This window comes from Conger conger, chromosome 13 (genome assembly GCF_963514075.1).
Source record: "Conger conger chromosome 13, fConCon1.1, whole genome shotgun sequence".
Classification (NCBI taxonomy): Eukaryota; Metazoa; Chordata; class Actinopteri; order Anguilliformes; family Congridae; genus Conger; species Conger conger.
In genome coordinates this window covers 46,138,845-46,153,457 of record NC_083772.1, presented here as the reverse complement: position 1 = coordinate 46,153,457, position 14,613 = coordinate 46,138,845, and the positions used below count along the sequence as shown (strand labels likewise).

The window sequence follows — 14,613 nt, the reverse complement described above, 5'->3', positions numbered from 1 at the left end:
CTCAGAGGACTAACTTACAAATAAAACAATGCTAAAAATTTCTTTTGGAGATATGACCCCTCAAAATTGGTCCCCATTGGATAAAAAAAGTGGAATTTTAGGGCCTAATATCTCCTGAAGGAAAGGAGATGCATGTTTTCTGAACCCAGATGTAAATTCTACGTCCAAAATTAGATACACATTTTTGCAGATTTTGGGCTTTTCCTTACTCAATTTCGTGCCACGATGTGTTTAAAAACTCTTTGGTAGCAGTATGTTTGGAGCCATTGTCCTGCAAGGGGAGATGCTGTCCAGTGAGTTTTGAGACGTTTTGTTAGATGTGACTAGATGAGATGTTTCTGGACGCTTAAACTCATCCTGCTGCTGCCCTCAGCAGTTGCATCATCTGTGAAAACAAGTTAAGCCAGGTCCAGGTCCAGGTCCAGGTCCAGTTCTGGTGGCAGCTCAAGCCATAACACTGCCTTGTTCCGAGGTTGGGGGGTGGGGTGCTCTGGATCATAAGCAGTTGCTTTCTTTTTTCCACACTTTCCTCTTTCCATCACTTTGGCATAGGTTAATACTCATCTTGTTTGTGCATAACACTTTGTTGGGTGAAGCTTCTGAGGTCATGCTGGTGTGGTCTTCTCTCTCTAGTCTTTGACACATCTATGCCTCCATCCTGGAGAGTGTTCTTGGTCTGTTTGACAGTTGAAAAGGTGTTTCTCTTCATAATTGAAAGTATACTCCGGTCGTACACTAGTGCTGTGGTCTTCTTTGTTCTACCAGTTCACTTATTTAGTCCTCATGTTGACAGAACTGATACAAATGCAAATTCCGCGTGTAGAGTCCGCTCTAGGCCTTATGCATAAACTGATGATGCCCAATTTAACTGCCTATTGTCCCATTACTTTTACTCCCTTAAAAGGGGTGGGGGGACTATTTATAAAAAAACTGATGTCATTCCTTACGAGGATCACCTGATACAGATGTACATGCCCTCAAATGAAAGCAGTCTACTTCAGCCTCATGTTTCTTCTTTTCTGTCTTATCCAGTACTGAGACAACAATGCAGCAACGATTGTGTCAATATCTGAACTAGCCCTACCAAAAAGTATCCAGGCTAAAAATCTTTAAAGGTTGCTGTGACTTTAAAATTCACTAGTTGTGTAAAAAAGTGACTAAGGGGGTTTGAATAGTCACTATCTGGCAGCAAACCTGCTAGGCTGGCAGGACTGCACTGACAGCTGGAGCCTGCACTCAGTTACTCCCTCCCCAGTGACTCCCCTTTGCCAGACAGTGGAATTTCCCTGTGCTAATGGTCCAATCAAATGATACTTAAAATAAGCTATTTTAAGGCTTCATATGAGTGGTGATATATTTGATTCAGAAGAACCATTTTGTGAACCATATTCTGATGTTATGTTTTGAATATTCTCCAGTCGTTGCAAAAACTAGACATAAACTAGGCCAACTTTTAGCCCTGGCGTTTTTCTTTAATTGGGCTGCAGATGTTGTGTTTTTGCAGTGGGGTTGGAGAATTAAAGCTGAAAGAGTGTCATGTTTCTGGTGCTTGGGGGGAGGGGGTGTTGACATGTTTATTTTTTTCCCCTCACATCATGTTCTTTGTTTTGCAGGGTCTCTGTGGGAGTCTGAAGTCTGGAGAGCAGGATAAACTACCACCGCACACCTCCCCAAACCCCCCTCCCCTGAGGTCCCCCGGGAGGCCTCCCAGAAGATCTCCCAAACTCCAAGTCATGGAATGCTTGCTGAGGAAGAATCCTACAGCTATTCCCCCCGTCCTGCCCGTATAGCCCCACTCAGAGGACGTTGGGCGCAAAATGTGCCTTCGAATCCCTTCCCCTGTGCAGTCGGGCAACCCTCCAAGAGGCCTGACTCGCTCTTGAAGTTTTGAAGTTTCGAGCCCCTTGGGTTTTCCCTCATGGGATAACACCATTTCAGTTTTCCGCTTCTGTGACATCTAAAACACCATCTCCCCTCCCCGCTACCGCATTTCAACTCTGGGCTGGAAGTTTGGCTTCATTGCAGAATGAGAGTGAAGTGAAGGTTTCCTCGGTACGTGGCGGTTGAAGCGACACGAGGTGGACCCTGATATTGAACATGACTCATGGGGAGGAGCCTGGCTCTGAGACTCACCAGGATTCCGCCGTGCTAACTTATCTGGAAGGCTTACTCATGCATCAGGTGGCGGGAGGGCCGGGTGCTACGGGTGCCAGGAGGACGGAGGTCATCGGGCGCGAGGTCCAGGAGCCGAGGGCTCTCCCGCTGCGGTCCGACAGCCACGGCTCGGCCCACCAGGAGCAGGACCAGCAGGACCCGAGGGCGGGCGGCGCCTCCCAGCACCTCCGAAAGGCCCGCCTGCTCCGCTCGGAGGCCTGGGCGGGAAAGCTGGAGGTGGAGGGTCTGAGGGAGGCCGAGCCCACCCTGAACGGGCGGAGTGGGGAGCAGCACCACCACGGGGGGGCGCTGGAAGGCTCCCCGAAATGCAAGGGGGCGGAGAGCACCCTGCTGGCCTCCCTGCTGCAGTCCTTTAGCTCTCGGCTGCAGACGGTGGCCCTGTCCCAGCAGATCGTGCAGAACCTCAAACCGCCAGAGCCCGCCGCCCTGGACCAGGGCTCCAACGGGGACACCGCCGAGCGCCGCCCCTGCTTGGGGGCCGCCTCGAGTCGCCTGAAGGGCTTCCTGAAGAAGAGCAAGATGCAGAACCACAGCAGCAGTGTGCCTTACCGCCGGCGGAACGTCCCGGAGAGAACCGCCGAGTCCCCGCAGCTGCTGACGGCTGGCGGGAAAGGGACCACCGTCGCCACGGCGACGTCCGCCTCGGACTCGCTGTCCTGCGCGGCGCGGCTCAAGGCGGTGGCCAGCCTGGTGAACACGCGGTCGAGCCCGGCCCCCTCGCCCTCCCCGCGGCCCAGCGTGGCCTGCAGCCAGCTGGCCCTGTTGCTCAGCAGCGAGGCCCACCTGCAGCAGTACTCCCGCGAGCAGGCCCTGAAGGCCCAGCTGTCCGGCCGCTCCGCCAGCGAGAGGCTGGCTGCCATGGCGACGCACCAGTCGCAGCACGACCTCGGCAAGCCGCCCCAGCCGGCCCCCAGCGTCCTGGGCTCCTTCAGCCCCAGGAACGGGACGCTGTCGCCCCCGGGGCGGGGCGCAGGGGGCGGGACCACCTCGCCCCGGAGAACTCCGCAGCCGCTGAAGGAGAGGCGGGGTTTTGATAGGAGCTCAGCCAGGCCGTCCCAGAACTGCAGCAGCCTGCTCCTGCACCTTCTGAACAACCACAACGCGCAGAAACGCGCCAACGGTCACGTGGGACCGGGGGAGGCCCACAGACCTTGCCCCAGCCGAGGCTCACCCCTGCTGTCGGACAGCGAGTTCTCCAACCCGGAAACCAGCCTCCCGCGTGACAGCAGCGACACAGACAGCTCCTGCTCCAGCAGCTCCCCCATTGACCTCTCCATCCGGAGCAGGGTCGCCAGGGCCCTGCCAGCCTCTTCTTCCTCCTCCGCCCCATCCTCCTCCTCCTCCTCCTCCTCTCTGGACAAGCTGACGGAGTCCCTGATAAACCGCTGGAGGCCGGAGAACCCCGCGCCCGTTGCTGAGGAACAGGAAGGGGAGATGGGCTCACTCGTCAGGCCGCACCACAAGGTCACGCTCCTCCAGCTGCTGCTGGACCACCGCAACGGCGAGGGGAAGAGAGCCAGAACAAGCCCCGACAATCCTGACTTGCGGCAGGGCCTGGCCCCCCCGCTCGGCCGCGTGGCCGCCCGTCCGGGTCCCACCGTGGGGGCGCCGGCTGGTCGACTCACCTCAGTCTCCAGGGGCGAGGACAACACCACACGGAGCCCCCACGGTGGCCCAGTCAGTAGGGGGTTCCAGGCACCCCCCTCATTCCCCCAGCAGCAGGACTCAAACAGCACCATGTCCCAGTACAGCCAGTGCCCCCCGACTCCTGCGCAGTCCATCCCCCTGAACCTGTGCAAGTCCGAGGCCCCGTCAAACCCAGACACTGACTCGCAGGACCCTGCCTTCACCGCCAGCAAGCTGCTTCAGAACCTGGCCCAGTGTGGGTTACAAAGCTCTGCCCCCTCCTCTGCAGCCCTGAACACCCCGCTCCCTCCTGCCCAGCTGAGAGCGGACGCCCCCGTCACCCTCCTGGAGAGGCTAAACACCCCCATCCTGAGGAACGGTACCCCTGTTTCGGACATGCCCCTTTCCCTGATTATGAGCAATGGATCCCCCGCTTCAGACACGCCCAGGGCCAGTCTCACCAGCCCTCCCTCAGAGATCGAGAGCCTCCTGGAGAGACGCACAGTCCTCCAGCTCCTCTTAGGCGCCGCGGGCAGCAAGGAGAAGCCGTCGGCAGGCAGCGGGCGGAGAAAGAGGCCGGTGTGCGGGGGCGGGCCCTCAGAGCAGCGGCCCAACGAGCTGAGCCGCTGCAGCAACTCGCCAGACTTCAAGATCAAGGTTGAGCCCAGCGAGGACGGCCTGGCGGGGCCTGACAGCGAGGACGTGAAGCCCACGCCGGCCTCTCCGGGGGCCAGGGACGGCCTCCTCAGCCAGCTTCTGAAGCAGCAGTGCCGGAACCTTCCGGTGAACACCCCGACGGCAGGTTTGATGTCCACCCCGCCGGCAGGTTTGATGTCCATCACTGCATCTGTGAAAGAGGAGCCCAACGAGCTGCAGGCTCCGCCCATCAACCCCCGAACCCCACTCAGTGAGCCCCGAACCCCGCCCAGTGAGCCCCAGGCTCCTCCCATCCCAAAAAAGCGCAGAGTCTGCATTGAGGATTTCTCTCAAGAGCGGCCAGTTAGCACAGCTGGTGCTAAGAGTGGCAGTGATGCCCGTCCCTTTGTCTCGAGGTCCCCCGAAAGACTGGCCACCCAAAATGGAGGCAGCCCAGCAGAGGTCAACTCCCCCAGCAGCGGTTGCATGGGGAATTACCCCCGTGCCGAGGCCCGGGGCAGCTTCAACGTCCTCAAGCAGCTCCTGCTGTCCGACAACTGCCTGAAGGACCTCTCTCAGCTGCAGCCCGGGGGCCCCCCCTCCCCCCTCCACCCCTCTGAGGGAAGGCTGAACGGCACTCCCCCCTCAGGACGGCTCATCCCCTCTCACAGGGATCACCCTCACTCTGCCTCTCCGCCCTGGGGGGCGCGGGACTCCCCCAAAGTGAACCTGGTCCCTGTAAAGAGGAAGCCGGAGGCTGAGGGGCCGCTCCGATGGGTGGTGGGTGTGGAGGAGAGCCCCGATCAGCACCCCGACTCCCCACGCCTGACCAAGGCCAACCCCATCCTGTACTACATGCTGCAGAAGGGGAACAGTTACCTGGGGCGGGAGGGGAGGGCTCTGAGGGGGGGGCTCTGCCGGGGGGGGGCGCAGGCACTGCCCAGGGTAAAGGAGGAGCCCACTGCCCATGCAGAGGATGACGACTTCAAACTCAACACCAAACATTACCTGGACCAGCCAGAGGGGGCGCCAGAGGGCCCCGCCGACAGGCTCAACGGCTCCCTGAAGAAATGCTAATGCTAGTCATTAAATTACGAGACATTTTGAAAAAGAAAAAAAAAAAAACTATAGAAAAAGATTATATCTAGACTGAGTTCAGTTTTTTTTTTTTTGTATGCTTTGCTTTTATAATTTGCTTTTATTTGCATTTGGTAGTATAAAAAAACACAGCCACTGCAGTGCTAGAGGGCCATGTTCTCAGAATCTCACAAGGTTAACCGTACAATAAAAAAAAACCTTTTCCTTTCAAAATGTTAGTTTGTAATTATTTAGGATTTTTGTGATTTTTTGTTTTTGTTTATTTGTCATTCATATTTTTTCAAACTGGGGATTTGAGCGAAGCGTGAGCTGCAGGAGTGTTTTTATACATAACTTTTGAAAGGTATTCCTTGCTAGTACCCAGTCTTTCAAGCATCACCCACGCATGATATGACGTGATGATTATTCCTCTTGGCCTTGCGATGCCGTTGGTGAGACCCTCAGTGTGCAGGGTGGTCATCCCTGCCTGTGGTTCACCTCTTTCTGCTGGTCCAACGTGTTTACAGACGCGTTACTGTCCCATCGGATCTCACGTTTCAGAGAATGCAGTAAATGATCGGCAAACAGAATAACGCATATTAAATATTACTTATTTAGCTGACACTTTTATCCAAAGCAACTTACAGCTGATTAGACCAAGCAGGGGCCAATCCCCTCTGGAACAATGTGGGGTTAAGGGCCTTGCTCAAGGGCCCAACAGCTGCACTGATCTTATGAGGGCTTGAACCACCACCCTTCTGGGTCCCAGTCATGCATTTTAGCCATATGCTGGCCCCCTATAGCTGCAATTTCATTAAATCAGGTAAATTCAGCGCATTTCCCCCACTGATATACAATTTCAGTAATAACGATTTAAAAAACAAATATGTATGCATCTACTAGCAGTTATTAGACTAGGTTGATGGCAGTGAATATCATAACAAATGTCAACAGGAGAATCTGTTTTTGCACCTTAAATGGCTGTATAACTGGAAATGCATTTGACGTGCATACTTACATACATGCATACCTTTCAGAAGTTTGGAATTGATATAGTTGATATGGTTTGATAAAATTGCAATCATACTGCATGTAAAAATGTCATTGAAGCCCCATTTTCAACTGCCTTTACTCCATTGTAATAACAGCATTCTCTGTGGCCTCATCCTTAAGTAATCATGCTAAATGTGTCATTTGGTCTGAGAGGAACCACTCCCATTATATTAAGTGCAGCTGAAAACAATTCTGCTGCTTAATGAGGCTACAAAATCTATTTCAGTTGCCACACTTGTCTAGTATACTGGCATGTCTGAAGTTTAATTTTTGTAAATCCTGGAGTGGTCTCTTCACTGCAGCAGATGAAACTGATGTTTGGCAGGTGGGCCTTCTGTTGAGTGAGTCTGCTTGACTGCTTGAGGAAGGACCGGCTTCTCAAACTCGGGATGATGTGCTTCCGTCCTGCACAGCTGTGCCTCTGGGCCAGCCACTTCTCTGTGTCCTGGTTCGGTCCAGACTGCTCTCTTCATTCAAGACAGTAGTGCTCATCTTTGTATGAAATACGGTTTCTTGGCAATTTCACGCATGAATCCGATTCAATTCAGTTCAAGACTTTTATTTCATATGCACTAGAGTGCAGTGAAATATAAATAAACAAATGTTTAATGCATTTCTCTCAAGTGCTGCACATTATATAAATATAAATATAATTAAGTAAATTCTAAATAAATAAAAATGCTTCTTAAGCCAAAATCGAACCTTAGATGTACTAGACAGTGGAGCAACTGAAATAAATATATTTTGTGGCTTGATTAAACTGTAAAATAGTTTTCAGCTGTGGTTAATATAATGGGAGTGGCTTCTCTAGTGGCACATCAACACATTGGCATGATTACTTAAGGATGAGGTGGCAGAAAACGGGGCTTCGCAATCATGTGTAAACATTGAATTCAAAAAGTTATTTCAAACAGTAAGTAATTTGAAACCTCAATCAATGTTTTAGTTGTATTTTCTTTTTATAAATTTAATGCTACCTTGGTGAATAAAAATATCAATTTCTTTGAAAAACATAAACATTTCTTAGTGTTTCCAAACTTTTGAACAGTTTACATGCATACAAAGTGATCATCTGTTTGTATTGAGCAGTGTTTTAAACTTTCTGCATGTGCAATACCAATGGATTTCTACGCAATCGTTCAGCCAAATATAGGAATCTGAGTTTCAGAATGGGGTAGTCAGTCTGGGGAAAGATGTTTTCAGGATCAGTGAAGTCAACTCTTGCAGAATAACTTTGTTACTTTTGTCTTTTTAATTGGAATGAAGCTTTCTGTGGTTCTTTTCTGAGTTTGGCCAGGCTTGAGGAGGGTTGGGTCTGTATGTATCTGAGATCTTGCTTTTCTTTCTTTTGTAAAACATTTTTACTGAATACTTTTTGTTAATTATTTTTATTAATAATTCTTCTGCGAAGCTGTTAGCTCTGTATAAAACACTTTGTAGCATTTTAACTGTGCCAAGCCAAGTGAAATGTCATTTTTAAAAACAGAAAACAAATTGTAAAAACAGAGAGAACATTTATAGAAATTGACAGTGTATAAGGTTTGGATGGGTTTCTTGCTTGGAAATATAGAATTTAATTTAGTAACTGGAAAAAGGTTCTTATTGCCTGTGTTTTGAGAGTATCCCTGGTGTTTTTATATTTATGTAATGTGATCCCAGTGTTATAAATGGCCCTTGACTTGAGCACATTGACATTGTTGCTCAAGGGATCATTGGTAAATAGGGAATAAAACAAGCCAAGCAGTCTTTGAAATGAGGAAATTGTATTTTTAGTCTGTATTATACTGCCGCCCTGCTGGTAGATGACAGGCATAGGGTCTTCAGGGGTGGTAAAAATCAGACCACACTCTGAGGTCTTAAAATTGTCATATTTTTTCTTTCAAATATTCCCCCAATATTATATAGCCTACATTGAATTAGGCACGAAGAGAGTATAAAAAGTACACACATATATATAAATATATATTTGTGTAAATAATGCTTTCTTTTTGAAAGATGGCTATTTTATATGGTTTACCAGAAAGAGGATACAGTAAGATGTACTAGTTTACAATTCCCTAAGCCAATGTAAATACTGTTTAAACAAGTGTACATAACTGCATTGGAGGACAATGACCTTTGACCTGTTCTCTTGGGTTGTTTTCCCTTGTTTTCATTGGTTCTTTTTTGCATGTGTCACTATGTTGTAAGCTTATGATAATCTCTGTTGGACGACATGTTGTGTTATGTCTGATGCTCTACACTGCTGCCTGTTGCATGCTTACGCATGAGATGTCCCTCTGTATCAAACTGGATGTGGGGAATTTAAAGTCTTAAATATTGGTCTTTTACCACAACAAGAGCTCTCTTTACTCAAAAAAACACGAGCAGTCAGTAAATAAAATCATAGACTGACATATTTAAACTTAAAAAAATGTGCATTAAATGTTTTTCCTTTGTTTCTTTTTTCGCTGGCATTAATCCCGATCCGATCGCAGAATGCATGGCACAGTGCGCGCGAGGGGAGGGTTCGCACAGTGCGTTGTTGTGTTCTCGTCTGCCGGTTGGTTTTAAGGACAAACGCCCAAACTTCTATCGACGTGACGAGCTTAAATATGTGATTATGTTGTTTGTTGTCTTTTGGGTCTTTTTATTATACTTTTTTTCTCTCTTTTTTTGGTGTTTACTTGCACAGATTTTAAATAAAGTACTGAAATGCACAATTTGAATAAGCAAAATGAGTAATTTCGTCTTTTCACCCTTTTATGTTAGAAAATGTGAGGTTTTGTTCACCTGTCATATATACGCATCAGTGCCCCAGGTCTGGATAATTATAACGTGATACATTTTTTATTGACGTTACTTCTCAAATATCCTTCTACTGCATTTCTGCTGTCTAGACCAGCGCATCTTAAGTATTTCTTATCTAGTCATCACACTGAACACATTAAGCCTGAGATGCCGTTGTCATGACAGCCAGCCTGCTCGTTGAAAAGTTAAATGAAATTTTATAATACTTTTAGCTTTATTAAAGTATAGTATTGGTCTTTAATTTGAGATTGGCTGCTCAACTGTTTGAATCATGACCATAAAATAGCGATTGTCTGGAAATCTAGCCTGTGGAAGTTTCTTTCTGTGTAACAGTGTAAACTAACCATCTTCCCTCAGTGACGAAATTTTTCGTATTTCCTTCTGGAAACTTGAATGGCTCTTTACGTTCATGCGATATCTGTGGAAAACAGGCGGCGCGGTTACAATCGACTGCAGTCGGACGCTGTCCCTGATCGGGCGGGTGCTCGAACACACTGCAGGCTGCCTCACGCGCCACTCCCGACACATTTGGCTGACCTACTTTCAACACCGAGCCCCAAGTCTTGACCTCGATTCCTGCCGTGTGCGATGTCCCGACACGGGGAGACGAAACGCTGCGTGAGCAAAGGGAGTGTTCCACCGGGCCGGCGTCGGGGAGAAATCACGCCCGTGTGGAGTGGAGTTGTTCATGCTGGGCAGCAAAACATCACCATTGGGTGACGTTGGCTCAGCAGGTAAGAACAGTCGTCTGGCAGTTGCCAGTTCGATCCCACCCTGGATGTGTCAAACTGTCCCTGAGTGTGACACATAACCTCCAATTGCTTGATAAACTGGTTGATGCCTTGCATGGTGTGTGAGTGGGTGAATGAGAGCCATTAAACACTTTGGATAAAGGCGCTATATATATAAAGGCAGATATTTACATTCACACATTGCAGAACAGGTTCAACCTCAGGTCTCAAGTTAGCATCTCCAAAAGTAGGGCAGGAAGAAACTGTACCAAGCAACTTCTTTAGATGCCTCTGAATCACAGTGCACTGAAAAAGTATTTCCTGCTTTCCTGGCTTAATCTATTATTGCATAGGCCTATTCGGCACGCTGAGTGCTTTCAAATCTTTAGACAGAATGTCATATTAGACGAAGGGAACCTGCATTTTTATAATGATTTAATCAGGCTTGCAGATCATCCAAGTGTTTTTTTTTTTTGTTGCAAAAGTGAGACTAGCATTGTTTGTCATGCTTAGCAGTGGTTTCTACCTTCATACTCTCTCTTGCCCAGTCTTGGACACTGACTTTAGCTGAGGATCGAGAGGCCTGCTCTTCTGGGAAGATTCATCACTGTTCCAGGTGGATATAATGGCTCTCACTGTGGTTCAGTGGAGGCCCAGAGCCTCAGGAATGGCTTTGTAACCTTTTCAGACTGATATACCGTATTTCAACAACAATCTTCAACAGTTTTCTAACTATTTCCTTTGATGGTGGCATAGTGTGCCAATTACTTTTTCACAATGGGTGATCTGGGTGTTTGATAACTTTATTAATTAAATAAATAACATCCTTTTACAAACTAATATCACATTTTGTCTAAAGATCTGACACCATTCAGAGTGGCAGATGTGCAATAACAGAGGAAATCAGGAAGGGGAAAATACTTTTTCATGGTCCTATATTGATAGAGGAAAGGAAATGTTATGAAGATTTGCGGGATTTAAGATTGGCGGTCAGTTCGATAATGCTGTTGTCATTTTTTCAGGAATCAGTTGATCGCAGTTGTTTTTTGGACAGTCACTGTTCTTGTTCACCTTTTCTTTCTCTTGTTTTGTACGGTAAGGTCCATATTTCTCCAGGATGTTAAATGTGAGCTCATTCCCCTTTGGATGACCTCGTATCCTCGATCCCGTGTTCAGCCCCTCGACTGTGTCACGCACAGAGACAGGGACAGGGCATGGCACGAGGCCGGTCGAGTGCTGACGTCTGACGCAGTGAGCCTTCTCATCACCGGGATGGTGCGGCACAGTGCAAAAATAAATAAAAAAATGCATTGCACAGTGGCAGTGCCGTAGCTCCGTACAGCACGGGGGTTGGGGGTGTGGCTGAGTGTTCTCTGGCAGCAGATCCGTACAGCAGCCCTGCTTCTGAGGCTGATCTCTCATTGAGATTTCTGCAGCTGTAGGCCAAGAACTGGGTCATGCTTTGGTGTGTGAGTGTGAGAGAGAGAGAGAGAGTGCACTGAGTCAGTCTGTGAGTCTATTACGAGACGGCTTGTTTCACGGTGTGTCTCTTTAGAGCGCAGCCTTAAGCCTGATTTATACTTCTGCTCCCAATCTACGCAGAGGCTACGGCGTAGCCTGACGTGCACCTCCCCAGAAAAGCAACTCCGCGTCCTAGCCTCTGCGTAGATTTGATGCAAGTATAAATGAGGCTTTCAACTGCTGTATAGAACTGCAAACGGATGTTTCAGTACGTTTGAAAATGTTTATCACTTTCACATGATCATTTGACATATCTTTTGTATTTTCTTTCAATTTGTGGGTATCAGTCCACAGTCCACTTTATTTGGAAAATTCTATTGTTTTCATAAAAGCTGTTCTGAATCATTACAATGTGTTCAATGTATGTTTAATCTATGTTTTCGCATGTAGTATACACATTTATTTTTTCTTGTATCCAGCTTGATGTATACTTTTTGGCATTTAAGGCATTTCACTTGCTCATGTACCCTTGTGTATCGTAAAACTAGCACTTCTGACAGGCAACTGAAGTCTTTAAATCAGCATTGCCCTTTAGGTCTCACTGGGATTAAAGCAGGGATGAAACCAGGTCACTGGTAATTGCAGCAGTGGAAAAGTACAAATATAAGGTAGCACGAAGACACGGGCACATTAAAGAACAAGTAAGATAAAATGGCACAGAAAGAGGTACGGTTAATATGGCAACTGCATTAAATCCGCTGGATTAAAGGGGTAGCAGGAAAACAGCTGAATGTGCAGTCAGACTTTCCATTTGGTGAAGGTCTTGGGTTTCAGGATTTGAGAGAGGAATAAGTATTCAGGTTGTGGGGCCTCCGACTGTTAACTGATATTTATTTTTCCGTCTCTCTTGGTGTTTTGGTTATTTTGTGATTTTTTTTTCTTCACTTTTCAGCGTTCGACTTTTCTTTATAATTATTTGTTTGAAATGGCAAACAACAGTGTTGTGGTTTTTGAAACCTTTGCAGGTGAGAAACTTCAGTCTTTTGAGGCTTCTGGCTGAGGGAACCAATACTACTTTACATCGGTGGAGCACCAATCAGCTTGTCAAGCCTAGCAGTGATTGTGAGCTAGTTTGACAAAGTGTTGATGAAACCCTTGTAGCACACAATAAATCGCTGCTCACTTGCTAAATAGTGCTACAAGAAAGTTTATGAAATAAAAAAATCATTGGCCTGATCATTACACGAGAAGGTAATCAGGTTACCCGCCATAATTATCCGTTCATCAGGTTAATTGGTATGATTACCTGTTTACATTGCGCACTATGCAGTGAAGAAAATGTAAAATAAACATGGACAATTAAAACAGACGAACGCTAATTTCAGTTGGCTACCCTTTATTACAGTTGAATATTAGGCTACTGAGTAAGAACAGCGAGTAAGAACAGCCATAATTAATCGTTAAATAGGCTACAAAATCAGATCAATCTCCCTGAAATGATGTGTAGGCTACGCCGACTTTAAATTAATTGTACAATAATGCAGCACTACTTGGCATAAATACAGCGAGCTATATCACATAATTATTCAATCCAGTCCAGCAGAAGGGGCAGGGCAAGCAATGTTTGTTTGTTTGTTTGTTTTCTGCTAATTTTCTTAATCTTATTTTCTGTGGTGAAATTTACACAAGCCCCGCGTGTCGCTAAAATGTACAAATGGGTCGCTTCAAAGGATTTGACCAAGTTAGCCTAGCCTTCCACATCCCGACGGGTATCTGGAAACACTCAGGATTGAAAAAAAAATGTTCTTTAACCTTTTGATCGCCAGTTTATCTAAATATGCTTATTAGTAAAATAGTATTTAGGACCCTTATTGTTTCACCTGTTTTAGTCTTCATTGCACTCTATACGCAGCATTGTTTAAAACTAGCCCACAGATTTTGCCCATCCTCCCCTTGCATTTGATCTGTGGATGATGGAACTAAAAATATGACAATCCATCAAGTTCCAAGAGATTATGCTGGACTTTCAGAAAAGAAAGTCTTATTTTTCCCCAAGGCACCTTCACTTTTTGACAAGCTGTCCAAGCCAGTGAGCTGTTTTTGAGCAAACCTGTATAAGGCAGGGAGACAGATAAAAGATGTTCTCTCCTTCAATTATAGTGAGTGTTGTGGGGAAAAACGGATTGCCTTTCTGAGGTGCACAATTATCTCACTAATCAAAGAAAGCAAATTCTAGCTATCAGAATGTATTCAACAGAAGAAATCCATAAGGTCTGTACATCAGCTGTGCTTGGTGATGCCAACAAATCAGATTATATTTAAGTGATTTAAAAGTAATATTGTGGAGGTTTTTTCACTAGGAGAGAAAAATACCTAATTCTCCCTATTGTTTAGCTCATGTGTTCACTGCTTACTCAGTGTATGTTTAGCTTGGCAGTAGCTCCTTCAAAGCTGAAGGATGTATTGCCTGCTCTTAGCATACAGCATTTAGTCAGGTTATGTTCCCATATCCTTTCAAATCGCAGAAATTACTCAAGAAACCAAATTTGTATCCCATGTTCCTGGCTAATTGTATACCTATTTCACCATAGCACCAACACATCCCTCACCTTTAGTTATGTGCTATAGGTTAAGTGCTGCCTTTGATACTATACTCCTCTGCAGGCTAGAAAAATCAGTTGGTATTACTGGGCTCTTATGTGGTTTAAATCTTCTCCCTCTGATCTCAGTTTGTGAGGGTAAACAGTAAATCCCCTGTCTTAAGGATATCAGGGCTAGGATGACCCAAACTTTCCTCTTACTGAATTCAGATTGACTTAGATATTGGTAGTGGGTCTCAAACTGCTTAGAGAGAAATTCCTAGAGTTTTCTTAAAATTTATACAGCTTCTCTGTTTCCAGCAAAATAATTTGTTGAAATCTTGGCATACGTATTGATTCAGAACCTTCTCTTCAGCCACGTTAACAATATTACGAGCGGCCTTCTTCCACCTGAGGAACATTTCGAAATTATGGAAGGTATTGTCCCTCCCGGACGCTGAAAATTAAAAACGGTTCATGCGTTT

The 14,613-nt window shown here is 46.7% G+C and overlaps 1 protein-coding gene across 1 annotated transcript in view; it reads left to right on the top strand.

Annotated features, from left to right (window-relative positions):
- nrip1a (nuclear receptor interacting protein 1a) overlaps nt 1-5,514 on the top strand; it is a 45,983-nt gene extending 40,469 nt beyond the window's left edge. The window contains exon 2 of the mRNA XM_061216585.1: nt 1,614-5,514. Within this exon, the coding sequence (XP_061072569.1) occupies nt 2,098-5,514 (3,417 nt within the window). The 5' untranslated portion in view covers nt 1,614-2,097. The remainder of the gene's footprint in view (nt 1-1,613) is intronic.
- Nucleotides 5,515-14,613: the final 9,099 nt, after the last annotated feature.